Consider the following 14,254-nt stretch of genomic DNA (forward strand, 5'->3'; position numbering starts at 1 on the left):
CCCTTCAGAAAATGGTATTAAAACAAAAGGGGTGCTTAGACCGGGATAGGGGTGGGCTGGCAATAGATGGTGGGGACGGAGAGTCTAGAAGGGAAACTCTAGTGGATTCGCCCTGCCCCTCTTCATGTGTTCCCACACCCAGGCTCAGCTCCTCATCTTCCGCCAAGCCCACTGCTCAGCCCCGCGCTGGCAGGGCAGTCCGCCTTTCCCCACCCTATGGGCTAATCCCAGGCTCTGGTTTGTGTGGGGTGGGGACCAGTCCTGCAGTGGGCGGCGCACAGAGTCCTGCTTTATTAAGCCCTGGACTTGTCCTGCAGGCGATAGGACGAACCCTGGCCACGGAGTCTTTGGTATCAGTAACCGAACCTCTGACACCCAGGCGAGCCCACCTGCTACCATGGGTCGCTACCGCATCCGCGTGGCCACCGGGTCCTGGGTCTTGTCCGGGTCTTTCAACCGCGTGCAGCTGTGGCTGGTCGGGGCGCGCGGGGAGGCGGAGCTGGAGCTGCAGCTGCGCCCGACGACGGGCCAGGTGGACGGGGGAGGCGGGGACTCAGCCGGGTCCGGGGCTGGGCCAGCGGCGTGAGGGCGGGCGGGACATGGAGGCTGGGACCAGAGACGGCGCTGCGGTGCCGACTGGGACTTCCAGGGAGAAGGGACGACTGCCCGGTGGGTGAGGGTCAGAGCCAGGCCCGAGCCGGGCTCAACCCCTTTGCCCCTCCTTTTGACCGTTACCTCCCCTCCTTTACCAAGTGACCTCAGGCCTGTGTCATGGAATCTGTGCTCCAAGGGGGTTAGGTTTTCTGAGAGCTCGAAGGCGGCGAGGGCTCAGGTGATGGAGGGCGCAGGAGATGCTGCTCAGCCTTCAGTTCAGGACACTGCGCGCCTCGCCCCGCGCCCCTCGCCCCGGTCCTCCCGGTGCTGTGGGACCTCCTGGTGGTGTTGGGAGGAGGGAATGCAGGAGGCTTTGTCACCAGAGTCCACAGAAGACCCCCTCCCCCAGGGAACACGGCCTGTCCAGGGTCCCCGCTACCAAGTCTCAGCGGGTTCCGGTCCCCACAGGTGGAGGAGTTCGAGCACGACGTTCCGGACGACTTGGGGCCCCTGCAGTTCGTGAAGTTGCGCAAACAGCACTCCCTGGTGGACGACGCGTGGTTCTGCGACCGCATCACTGTGCGGGGCCCCGGGGCCAGCGCGGAGGAGGCCGCCTTCCCGTGCTACCGCTGGGTACAGGGCGAGGGCGTGCTGACCCTGCCCGAGGGCACCGGTGAGGGGCCGCTCAGGGAAGTGGGCGCAGGGTCTGGGGACTCCTGGGGGTGGGGCGGGAGGCAGGGGACAGCACTGAGGAAGGTCCAAAGGGCTTGACAAAGTGGCTGCTCCGCAGGTGAAGGGTGGAGAAGACAGGAAGTGGGGGAGGTTACACGTAGAATGAAAAAGGCTGGAAGTGGGACTGGACCGGAACTTAGTGATGTGCGGATCCCACCTCCCTAGAAGTGAGCACAGGGAATGGGGTTGCAGCAATGCTGTAAAGCAGACGAGCCAAAGTCAAGTGGAAAGATCTCTAGTGACTGGGAACAAGTTAGGGCAGGGACAGGTGAGGCTAGCACATGGAATAGGGAATGGTGGGCGTGACCCCCGAGAGGAGACAGGTAAGGGAAGCTCATGGATATGACGTGCAGGGCTGCTGTGGTAGGAAAAACACGGAAGAAAGTGTGAGGGCAGGAAGCACCCTGATTGGGGCGGGGATGAATGAGGACTGCAAATACAGAATCTGTTATCTTAGGAAATAAGTATGAGAGACAATTGAGGTGCATGACAGGTAAGACTGGAAACATGTAATCTATGTCTTTGAGACACAAGCAGGCATAAGTACAGACTAGGGCAGGATGAAGTGAGGCTACCAGCTATAAACGTTGTGATGTGGAGGGTAGGTGAGATGAAGCTGGATACAGATAGTGATGTGGAAACAGTGCTTAGAGTTTGGCACACATAGACTGTCTTATCTCAGGAAACAGGTGATGGTGGAGATACGGGAGGTCAGAGGGTAAGTGTAGCTAATTCGAAATACATTATTTTGGGGAACAGGCTAAGGTGTGGACACGAGAGGACCAGGATAGGGGAAGGTAACAAAGTATTATGGCACAGTGTAGGAAAGGTGTGGACATTTCAGCTGATTAAGAATGAAATCCACCTGACCAGGCGGTGGCGCAGTGAATAGAACGTCGAACTGGGATGCCAAAGACCCAGGGTCGAGACCCCAAGGTTGCCAGCTTGAGCGCTGGCTTATCTGGTTTGAGCAAAAGCTCACCAGCTTGGACTCAAGGTCGCTGGCTCAAGTAAGGGGTTACTCCGTCTGCTGAAGGCCTTTGGTCAAGGCACATGAGAAGGCAATCAATGAACAACTAAGATGCTGTAATGCGCAACAAAAAACTAATGATTGATGATTCTCATCTCTCCATTCCTGTCTGTCCCTGTCTATCCCTCTCTCTGACTCTCTGTCTCTGTTAAAAAAAAAAGAAAAGAAAAGAATGAAATTCATAGATAGTGAAGAATAGGGATAGACTGGGAAATTTGAGTTAAGGGTACAATAGGGTGTCAAAAAGGGGACTTTCAGGACAAATGCGAAATCTGAGATGAGTGAAATCAAGGAAGGAGAGTGGGTGAAGATAAATGACTAGGGAAATTAAGCATGTAAGAAAGAGGCAGAGAAAAGGCAAAAGAGTATGATTCCATACAATTAAAAAATAAGATATTAGAAGAAGCCAGGGCATAGCATGCTATTGGACAAAGCACTGAGGTCAATTGCCTTAATGTCTCCCTAGCCCGCCTGGCAGGAACCAATACCTTGGATGTGTTCCAGAAACATCGAGAAAAGGAACTGGAGGAAAGACAGCAAATCTACTGGTAACCACTCTATTGCATCCCCCTTCCCTGACAACTTCCTCCATCACTGACTTCTATGCCCTTCATTACCCTTTGTCCCCATCTCCTAGCTGGGCCACTTGGAAGGAAGGGTTACCCCTGTCAATAGCTGCAGGCAGTAAGGATGATCTCCCTCTAAATATGAGATTCCACGAGGCAAAGAGGCTGGACTATGAATGGACACAGAAAGCAGGGTGAGGAAATGGTCAGAATGGATTGGGGCTGGTAGATCCAGTAATAGGGAGGATTTGGTAAATTGATGGTTTCATCCTTGATATCTGTTCTAGGATTATGGAGATTGCTTTCAAATATGTTTACACCCTCCTGAGTTCCTGGAACAAACTGGAAGATTTTAATCAGATCTTCTGGGGACCGAAGACTGCCCTGGCTGGTCAGTGGTTTCCTCAGTTCTCCATAACACCTTGATGGCCCTTTTAAGGTGCTATGGAGTATGAGCTGTCACACTGTGTAGTCCCCAAAGAAACCTCATAAATGAAAATATGTAGGCTGCATATGGAGTCATCACATGACTAAATCCCTGGGGTAAGGTCTGGAGGAGAGGGACATTGGATTGTGGTGAGTATCCTCTTCCTACCATCCACTCCAATCTCACAGAGAAGGTTCACCGGTGCTGGCAGGATGATGAGCTTTTTGGCTACCAGTTCCTCAATGGTGCCAACCCCATGCTGCTGAGACGCTCCACCTCTCTGCCCTCCCGGCTGGTGCTGCCCTCGGGGATGGAGGAGCTTCAGGCCCAGTTGGAGAAAGAACTCCAGGTACCTCCTCCCTCCCTACACTGTCCTCTCCTTGTCTGTGTGGGGAGACGTGGTGAAGGGCAGGGACCAAATGTGAGTCAGGGAAGGGAGGCTGTGCTAACCCACTGTCCCTGGGTGCAGAGTCCTCTGCTTATAAAGTATGTAGGGAAATGCACTGAGGCTGAATCTAGTCAGTAAAGTAGACCCTTAGGAGATGTCGGGGCAAGGAGCTTGGACAACCTAACTAGGGAAGAGCCAGCATACCTGTGGTATAGAATCAACTGGAATACCCAATCCTAAATCCACCTCTGCCACAGACAAGTCACATGTCACTAGGGAAGATCACTTCCGTGGTGTCTTATCCCTCCCTGTAAGATGAGAGGACTTGAGCTTGATGTGCTGGAGCTTCCTTCAGTTCTGCCACTGGGACTTTGGTACTGATGTAGGAAAATGGCAAGAAACTGTTCTGAATGTCTTTATATTTCTTCTTCTTTGCTTGGGCCCTGTGGAAGTATGTTTTCAACTGTAACCATGGATACATTCCTCCTATCCCCAGAACGGTTCCCTGTTTGAAGCTGACTTCATCCTACTGGATGGAATTCCAGCCAACGTGATCCAAGGAGAGAAGCAGTACATGGCTGCCCCCCTCGTCATGTTGAAGATGGAACCCAGTGGGAAGCTGCTGCCCATGGTCATCCAGGTGAGGCGGCCTGGACCTCCTCCTCCCAACACTGCTTTGTGTTCACCCCAACCTCTGCCAAAACACAAAGACCACTGGCTCTTGTCCCCCACCCCGGCTGCACTCAGTAAGAGCTGCCTGTCCTCGTCTCCAATATCTTCTTCCTACCTTGTAGTCTGCTCATTACTTACCGGAAATGGCCTTTCTGAGAGTCATAGTGGTCTCTGTTGATTCCCACGCTAAGGCTACTCAATGTTTATCTGACCTTTGAATCTGTGAAATACCCCTTCTTTCTTAGACGTCCTTTCTCCCTTTGGTTTAGTGTGTTTTCTTTCTTACTGTTCTCACCAACCAGTTGTTGAGAACTGACAATTATCTCAGAAGTTCAGCTTCTTCCTATTCTACCATCCTGACTCAGACTATCATCAGATTTCTCCCAAACCACTGTTACAGTCATACTGGACTCCCTCTTTCCAATTCCTCCTGCTATGATCCCGGCCATCATGACACTCACATGCTCCCACAGGTATTGAGAGGCCACTGGAATAATCCTCATTCCTCCTACTAGATTATAATTCCCTGGGAGGATATAATCTTAGCCATTAGCTTCCCCAGAGTGTTAAGCATAATGTCTAACATATGATGAGGTCAATGAATGCTTAATTTCTCTTTATTTCAGATCCAGCCTCCCAACCCCAGCTCGCCCACCCCACCACTGTTCCTGCCCTCAGATCCTCCGCTAGCCTGGCTCCTGGCAAAGATCTGGGTCCGAAGTTCTGATTTCCAACTGCACGAGCTCCAATATCATGTTCTGAACAATCACCTGTTGGCTGAGGTCATCGCTGTGGCCACCATGAGGTGCCTCCCAGGGCTGCACCCTCTCTTCAAGGTACATCCTCTTCCCTCTGTGTCCCATCTTTCTCACATCTCAGAGAAAGGAAACAACCCAACAGCTATACAGGATTTAAAAAGCCTAAGCCATGTGGGTGGGAACATGTTAACAAAGCTTCTTCTGATTGAGTGTCTATATTACTATAACAAAATATCTTGATAGTAATTTTTGAATGGAGAAGAAGAGATGATTATATCAGGACCTTGAGCCTTGTGGCTTTTTTAATAATGTTTAATTTATTTTTATTTTAAGATAATCATAGATTTTTCATGTAGTTTTAAGAAATAATACAGAGAGATCCCATCGATTTCTTTTACTAATTTTAATTTATTGTGTTAACATGGATTCAAGTGACCCACTCAATATAACTCCCTCATCCTCCATACCTGGCGAGGTCCCATCTATTGTATTAAGTCAAGTCACTTTGGATATATCCAGCACTTGTTGTAAGGCTGCTCTGATATTCTCTAGCAATGAGTCTAATGTACAGTAGGAAATAATTTGATAGACAAAAGAATTACTCGCTTTCAGAGAGTTTATATTTAATTGTGAAGACAAATGGTACATAAAAATAACCAGAGAAGCCTGACCAGGTGGTGGTGCAGTAGATAAAGTGTTTGACTGGGACACAGAGGACCCAGGTTCATTACTTCGAGATCGCCACCTTGAGCAGAGGCTCATCAGCTCGAGTGTGTGGTCACTGGTTTGAGCATGGGATCATAGATATGACCCCAAGGTCACTGGTTTGAGCCCAAAGGTCGATGGCTTGAAGCCCAAGGTCACTGGCCTGAGCCCAGGGTCACTGCCTTAAGCAAGGAGTACTCTCTCTGCTGTAGTCTCCAAATCAAGGCACATACGAGAAAGCAATCAATGAGCAACTAAGGAGACAAAGGAGCCACAACAAAGAATTGATGCTTCTCACCTCTCCCCCTTCCTGTCTGCCTGTCCCTATCTGTCCCTCTCTCTGAATCTCTCTCTGTCTCTGTCACACACACACACAAAGTAACCAGAGAAAAGTATCAGGAAATAGAATTTGAAATTAAGAGACAAAACAAAGAAACACTATATTTTAGATGGAGGGTGTTCCACCACAACTTAGGAATCATGAAGTAGAGGATCGAAGGGATAAAAGAACAGCCCAAGAGGTTACTTAACCTGCCCGGTCAGAGGTGCATTACATGGTGGTTCAGTAAGTGGGAAGGAAAATGCAATCACTTTGTGATGAAAGGAAATAGTAGTTGCAGCATAACTGGGTACAAGGTGGGAGAGGAAACTCAGAGGTCTGAGCTGCAGCAACACCCAGGAGCCGACCTGGTAGATACTGCTGTACTGATCCAGAATGTTGTCATTCAACCAAACAGAGAGCCTGCAATCTATTGCTAGCCAGAAGGCTGCAATATAGCCTTGAGCTTGCTTTAAAAATGTTTTAAAAATCTTGATGACACCATGTATATAACAGCAGGAGCAAAAACAATGCAAGCTTATGAGGAATTGTCAAAAACAGTAAAATCAGGAGAAGCCAATGTGAGGTCAAAGATGTGATGTTCAGTTTTAGGTACATGGAGTTTGAAGTGGAGCCAGATATGTGAGCACACGCTAGGTAGAATATCAGAATTGTGTTTCTTCCAGGAGTCCTCACTTTCTTCCCCAAACCTGTCCATTGGTAGCAGTGACCCCTTTGGGTTCTGGTAACATAGATAAGATAGACATTAATATTGTAGAATTCATTGATCTTGGATTTGATTGATTTTATGATGCCTTTGCATCACCATCTTCTGTGTAACTTAGTGGTTAAACCCTCTTCTACACTACAAAATCCCCTTGACATCCTCTCTGCACCTGTCTGCCTCAGCATAACCACTTCATCCCCTGGCAGACAGATGAGTTGTTATCAGGCCACCAGGAGGGCTAAGCCTGCCCATTTCATAAAGGTTACCCGCCCATGCAGGCCCTGCATTCGGACTGCTGGAGTCTGAATCCCAACTCCTTCCCTCCGTACTTTCCAGATGTATGATCACTGTCCCCATCTCTAAATGTGGATCATAGGAGCTCCACTGTAGAGTTGATGAGAGACAAGAGAACAGCATGACACAGGCTAAATGCTACAAAAAACATAGTTCTTGCTATTATTATTATTATTATTATTAGTTCTTTGCTTTCTGGTACCTGCTCTCCTCATGTGGATGTTGGGCTGTGAAACATAGCACCCTCTGTAATCTTTCTGGAGTTTCAGACCAATGCGAGTTGTTTGATATGTTGGCACCAGTGATATCAGTTGTGTCTTTCCCTCCACGCAGCATCACCAGCTCATATAAATACCAATATTTCATGACTCCTCCTCCTCAGGAACAGACAACATTGTCTGTGACTAAAGGAAAGGCATATGAGGATGAGACGGCCTTTCTTAATGGCCAAGGGAAAGCAGGAGAGAGGGGGCCTAACCGATAGTGACCCACTGGTGGCAAGAGGAGATTTCACAACAGGCCCTCTGCTGGTAAAGAAGATAGATCAATATGTTCCTCTAATTCTGACTGCAAGTACCCTCTCCACCCCCAGACCCCAAATTTTAAAAATGCAAGGGGAGAAAAACTAGGGATTGGATGAGCAGCTTTGAAAAATTAATAGAAAAGCTAGGTTAAACTGTAAGGATGTGCATGATAGAAAAGTTATCGTAGGTTCTGGCCAGTAGGCTCAGTGGGTAGAGTGTCAGCCTGGCGTGTGAACATCCAGGGTTGGATCCCCAGTCAGCGCACACATGACACATGACCATCTACTTCTCTTTTCCTCCCTTTCCCCCTTCTCTCTTTTCCCCTCTCACAATCAGTGACTTCGTTGGTCCAAGTGTAGGCCTCAGGCACTGAGGATAGTTCAACTGATTCGAGCACTGGACTCAGAGGGGTTACGGGGTGGATCCCAGTCAGGGTACATGCAGGAGTCTGTCCCTTTATTGCCCCTCCTCTCACTTAAAAAAAAAGCTGTAAGGATGTGCATGATAGAAAAATTATTTTAAGAAATCAATAGTTAAAGGGCTGATTCTCAAAGAACACTTACACTCAAGATGAAAATAATAATGGTAATGGTCACAGCTACTATTCAAGGATGTCTGTGTGCTAGGCAGTGGACTAAACATTGATACATTGTACACATAAACATCACCACAGCACCTGTGATAAAAGACCCTGTTATCATCCCCTGTAAAGAGATAAAGAGATGGATACTTGAAGAGTTTATTATCTTTGGTATCAATGCAAGTGGCAAAGTGTAGATTAAAATCCTAACCAGTTAGACTCCAAAGCCCAGCACATAGGACAATAGGAGAACATGAGACTGAATGACCAGGGAAGCAGAAGGAGAGCAGCCTGCAAGGGCACTGCCAGGAGAGAAGGCCACCATGCTGAGTGCCACACACTACATGGAAGGACCCAACCATGTCCTCCATAAACCACCCCTTCCCATCTTCTCCATCCAGCTCCTGATCCCACACACCCGCTACACCATGGAGATCAATGCCCGGGCACGGTCCAGCCTCATCTCAGATGGAGGGTTATTTGATAAGGTAGGAGGTAATGGAGTGTGGGGCCACCTCATTAGCCAACTCTCTATGACCTCCTGTTGTTGTAATGATTCCAGACCAACCTTTGTGAATGCCCTGACTCTTAAACCCAGGATCCTTCTCCCATTATACCAATATCATTAAATCTGAAAAGCCCACATCTGACCCTTTATCTAGTATGCCGTGTTCTCCAGCTTTGTTTCCTCCTTCATGACCTCTCATTTCTATTGGCACAGACAGGGAGCACAGGTGGCAGGGCCCTTGTGCAGTTGCTCCGTCGCGCCATGGCTCAGCTGACCTACCGCTCACTCTGTCCTCCTGATGATCTGGCTGACCGGGGCCTGCTGGGAATCCCAAGTGCCCTCTATGCCCACGATGCTTTATGGCTCTGGGAGATCATTGCCCGGTGGGTGAGAGTGGGAGCTAAGAATGAAGGGCTTTGGGGAGAGGGAGAACAGGGCTTTGGCCTAAGGTCAGCATGGGACAAAGAGAACGTGAAACAAGAAGGTCCAGACAGGAGGAGCAGAGGACTCGATCCTGGGAGCGATGAGGGAGAGTAAGGAGACTGTGGGTAGGATCTGAAGATGGGGAGACTGAAATAGACAGTGTATGCAGCCAAAGCTGTGTGGGTGGGAAAAACTATGGATCTGGTGGAATCAGGGATTTTCTTATGAAGAGGGATTATCAATTGTGTACAGAATTCTTTTAAAAGTAACAATCCACATTTCCTTCCTTAGTAAGCTAGTGTTTAGAAAGAACTTGGGCAACGTCCCATAAGGCAAGTCTTGAAGGATCTATACTGAGACCCAGCGAGAGGCAGGTGGGCAGAGGGCACAGAAAAGGAGTAGTGCTCAGAGGCCACAGCCTGCTGCTCTCCAGGAGCTCAGCCCCCTCCTCTGGGCAGGTACGTGGAAGGGATCGTCCACCTCTTCTACCCCGGGGATGATGTCGTGAGAGGGGACCCTGAGCTGCAGGCCTGGTGTCGAGAGATCACTGAGGTGGGGCTGTGCCAGGCCCAGGACCGAGGTGAGATCCCTCCCCAGAGAAGGGAGCTCCTCAGACACTCTGTCCAGAGCCCCTTCTCAGCCTTGAGTTCTGGGGACGTGACCCAACCCCCCATCACCCCTTCTTCCTCTACATGTAAAGCCTTTGGATCCCTTTCCCACCTCCTAAGACTCAGGACAATACTAGAAACACAAGGATTATCCTCAGAGACCCACATACCTTTTCACAGATGCCCCTGAACTGCCATGGGGCTCATTAAGGCCAGAACCAGAGCCAGTGAGGAATCTGCCCAGGCCCTGCCAGGCTCTCTCCTAATGGTCGTCTATTCCCTTAATTAAGGATATAAGTGAGGAGATTATTCCTACCAAAGCCCATGTCAGCCACCCTAATTTTCTTCTCTTTTCCTCCTTCCTGCTACTGTCTAGCATACAGAGAGGACCCAGACATATGGCACACTTGCCACAGTACAAGGTCATTTCTAATTAAAGTCTCTATACTGTATATATTTTGACTTAAACCCAAACTCAGCATTGCGATCCTTGGGACTCAAGTTTCTTAGGCAAAAGTGCGCTCTTTTAGTTCTCCTGCCCCATTTTTATCCATAAGAAAGACAAGACCTTTCTTGAGCTCTTACTAGGTTCATATTCCTCTCTCTAGTGCACATAGGCCAACCGGGACTGTTTTGAATCGTCCCATAACACTTTCCCTCTTTACACTCCACGCCAATACCTTGAATCCCTCTGTGTGATAACTACAAGCACTAGCTAAGAGCTATTACTTAAACCAGCCCCTGGGGATGTACACATCAGTAAGCCACGCCCATACCATGAAGTGGAGTCTTACCTGCAAGTATCTGGGGCCGTACCTTCCCCATCCACCCAACAGCACCTCATGAGCTCTCCTCTTGCTTGCTTCTTCCCCAGAAATAGCCGCATTAGAGCACTTGTAATACTTCCTGGAATATAAACTTTAACCTCTTGAATCCTTACTGTTCTCCGTCGGCTTTCATGGTGCCCTGTGTGCCGTCACTCTCTCAGCACCCTTGTTAAAGGCAGTGGGTGACATGCTTGTATAATTAGCACAAAGAACATTATCAGCTCCACAGAAAGCTCCTTGTATTGTATTCCAGTCCTTACCCGTCCAAAGGGAACCACTTCATACTACATAGGTTAGTTCTACCTGTTTGCACTTTATATAAATGAAAGTACAAACAGATGTTTGAAATTTACCCATGCTGTTGTTACTTTAAGCATGTATGTCATCTTTCTTATTTTATACTATTCTATTTCATGAATATGACACAGGCCTTTTTTCCCTTTCTCTTTTTGGTGGGTGTTTGGGCTATTTCCATTTTGAGGTTATTAATGTCACTGCTGCTGTGAACATTGTTGTGTGTGCATTTGTGTTGGGTATGCAGCCAGAAGTGAAACTGATGGATCGTAGGATATGTGCATGTTCAGTTTTAGTAGGTTCTGATAGTTTTCCAAAGTGGTTGTATAAATTGCACCCCTGCCATAGAGTATGAGTTATAGTTGCTCTATACCTTCTCAAATATTTGGAAAAAATACTTTAGTCATGTTGGTGAAGATGTTGTGTTATCACATTATGAGTTTAAGTTGTATTCTCCCGATGATTAGAAGAGCAGAGTAATTTCTCTCAGGTTTAGAAGCCATACGGATATCCTCCTTTATGAAAAGCCTGTTACTCTTTTGCCTATTTTCCTTTTTGGTTGCCTACCTTTGTCCTGTGCCTTTAAACCACTTTTTGAAAACTGAGTATTGATCAACCAGCCTGTCAGACCTCCCCACTCTCCACCTTGTAACCATAGCTACAGGGTACTGAGGGTCTTTACATGCATCATCGTCTTTATAAGGTAGTTATTATTATCTTTATTTTCAGAGGAAAATAGAAGCTCAGAGAGGCTAAGCCATTGGTCCAAGGTAATGCAGATAGTCAGCAGCAGATCCAGTACCAAATTACTAACTACTCTCCTTGACTTCTCAGATCTCCTTTCCCTGCCTTTCTTATATTTTTTTCCTCCTTTTTCAACTGAGAGGAGGGGAGATAGAGAAACTTACTCCCGCATGCGCCTAGACTAGGATTCACCCAGCAACCTCGATCTGGGGCTGATGCTCTGCTCATCTGAGGCCATGCACTATTTTTAGTGCCTGAAGTGGAGGCTCCATGGAGACAGCCTCAGTGCCTGGAGCTGATCTACTCAAACCAATCCAGCCATGTCTGTGGGAGGGGAAGAGAAAGAGAGGGATGGGGAGGGAGAGAGGTGGAGACATAGATGGTTGCTTCTTCTGTATGTCCTGACTGGAAATTGAACCCGGATATCCACACACCACGCCAACACTCTACCACTGAGCCAATTATCCAGAGCCCTTATATTCTTATTACTATCTAACATACTGTATGTAATTTTACTTATTCTGTTTATTATTCTTTTTACTATAGTCTGTTTTCCCAACCAGCATATTTCCAATGCCTATATAGTGTCTGGTAAATAGTAGTTCAACTTTTGAAAAAGTGAATGCATAAACACTAATTCTAATACATGGACATGTTAAGACATCAGCATTTATTTCCTTATTTCCTTTGTAACTATGGTGTCTAAACTTTGTTATTTTTTTCTAGGTTTCCCTGTATCCTTCCAGTCTCGGGCTCAGCTCTGCCATTTCCTTACCATGTGTATCTTCACATGCTCTGCCCAGCACGGGGCCATCAACCAGGGCCAGGTACGGACAGTTGAAAGCCTGGTCTCTGAGAACAAGTTTCTGGGCTAGGAGACACTTCCGGGAGAGAGTTGGGGTCTAGGGTCCTAAATCAGAGTTTCAGATTGATTTGAAATTCTTTCTCCCCCAGTATGACTGGTATGCCTGGGTCCCCAATACCCCATGCTCAATGCGGATGCCCCCACCCACCACCAAGGAAGATGTCACAATGGCCACAGTGATGGGCTCACTACCTGATGTCCAGCAGAGCTGTGTTCAAATGGCTATCACATGGCTCCTGTGTCGGCCGCATGCAGATATGGTGAGAGGGGACCCCTGGAACACTGTGGGGGCTGATGACTAACAAGGAGACATTAGGGTGAGGAACTGGAGTTTGGGTCCCTGTTTCTTGGAATAGAAGATGATTGATCCTTTCTTTCTGCTTCAGGTACCCCTGGGACATCACAAAGAAGAATATTTCTCAGGTCCTGAGCCCAAGGCTGTTTTAAAACAATTTCAAATGGATCTGGACAAGCTGGAAAGGGAAATCGTGGCCCGAAATGAGCAGCTAGACCTTCCCTATGAATACCTGAAGCCCAGCCGCATAGAGAACAGTATCACTAGCTGAGCCCAGACTGTTCACCCTTCAGATACTTTTAGGCCAACACCATAGTTGGTATTTTCCCCCTGGTATTTACATTTTCCTCAGTCTGACTTGCTATGGTTCTATTTGCTCCTCTTGACTTCCCTACCTAAACCTCTCACTAGCATGAGGCATTGTCCTTATTCCTTCTTCCCTAATAGAATGATCTTTAACTTGAAATTAACTCCCTTAGAGCAGTGGTCCCCAGCCCCCCAGGCCGCGGACCGGTACCGGTCCGTGGGCCATTTGTTACCAGTCCGCAGAGAAAGAATAAATAACTTACATAATTTCCGTTTTATTTATATTTAAGTCTGAACGATGTTTTATTTTTAAAAAATGACCAGATTCCCTCTGTTACATCCATCTAAGACTCACTCTTGACGCCGGTCCGTGGCCCAAAAAAGGTTGGGGACCACTAATAGAATGATCTTTAACTTGAAATTAACTTTCTAGAGAAATCAATTATCTAGTCGTGTAACATTTTCTTTCCCCTAGAAATTTTGCCTTCTCCATTTATCACTAAATCATTATATAATGACATTATATTATCATTGATGTGTTTTAAAATTTTTAAATAGTGAAACTGATCTTTTTAATATAGTGGCAGATAGAAGTCAATTCTATGTTTGTTTCTAGCTAGATAATCAGTTGTCAATGCACTGTTCATTGAAAAGCCTCTTCTCCCTAATAATCTATCATACCGACATAAGTGAAGTTGGCATCTATGAATGAGACTAGTTCTTAGCTGTCCAGTAGTTATACCTCACAAACATAGCTATACAGCTTTCCATAGATGACATATTCATCCAATTTGTTCTTTAGAGTTGCTTTGGCTTTTCTTGGGCTTCTGGCCTTCAATATAAACATTAGATCAGGCTGACCTGTGGTGGTGCGGTGGATCAAGTGTCGAATTGGAACACTGAGGTTGCCTGTTTGAAACCTAGGGCTTGCCTGGTCAAGGCACATGCTGGAAGCCAGAGGTTTTGCTTCTGGCTTCTACCCCCTTTTCTCTCTCCTCTCTCTCTGTCTCCTCTCTCTAAAAGTCAACAAATAAAAATAAATTCCACAAATAAAACCTCTTATGATTC

The 14,254-nt window shown here is 47.3% G+C and overlaps 1 protein-coding gene across 1 annotated transcript; it reads left to right on the forward strand.

Moving 5' to 3' along the window:
• The first annotated feature begins 397 nt into the window (after positions 1–397).
• On the forward strand, positions 398–13,335 carry LOC136326648 (polyunsaturated fatty acid lipoxygenase ALOX12-like). The gene is made up of 14 exons (XM_066262919.1): positions 398–532; positions 1,063–1,267; positions 2,823–2,904; positions 2,994–3,116; positions 3,210–3,313; positions 3,538–3,698; positions 4,234–4,377; positions 5,036–5,245; positions 8,718–8,804; positions 9,038–9,207; positions 9,706–9,827; positions 12,447–12,547; positions 12,675–12,845; positions 12,972–13,335. Exons 1-14 carry the CDS (start codon positions 398–400, stop codon positions 13,149–13,151), a joined length of 1,995 nt encoding a protein of 664 aa, XP_066119016.1. The 3' UTR covers positions 13,152–13,335.
• The last annotated feature ends 919 nt before the right edge of the window (positions 13,336–14,254 follow it).

The sequence above is a fragment of the Saccopteryx bilineata genome, chromosome 2 (assembly GCF_036850765.1).
Source record: "Saccopteryx bilineata isolate mSacBil1 chromosome 2, mSacBil1_pri_phased_curated, whole genome shotgun sequence".
Lineage (NCBI taxonomy): Eukaryota > Metazoa > Chordata > Mammalia > Chiroptera > Emballonuridae > Saccopteryx > Saccopteryx bilineata.

What these genes read in the sequence shown, in the direction of transcription:
- LOC136326648 (XM_066262919.1), top strand. Translation starts at nt 398, where the DNA reads ATGGGTCGCTACCGCATCCGCGTGGCCACCGGGTCCTGGGTCTTGTCC. An exon ending in ACCGAAGACTGCCCTGGCTG is followed by an intron (nt 3,314 to 3,537) that starts GTCAGTGGTTTC and finishes CCAATCTCACAG; the next exon opens with AGAAGGTTCACCGGTGCTGG. An exon ending in GTGCCAGGCCCAGGACCGAG is followed by an intron (nt 9,828 to 12,446) that starts GTGAGATCCCTC and finishes ATTTTTTTCTAG; the next exon opens with GTTTCCCTGTATCCTTCCAG.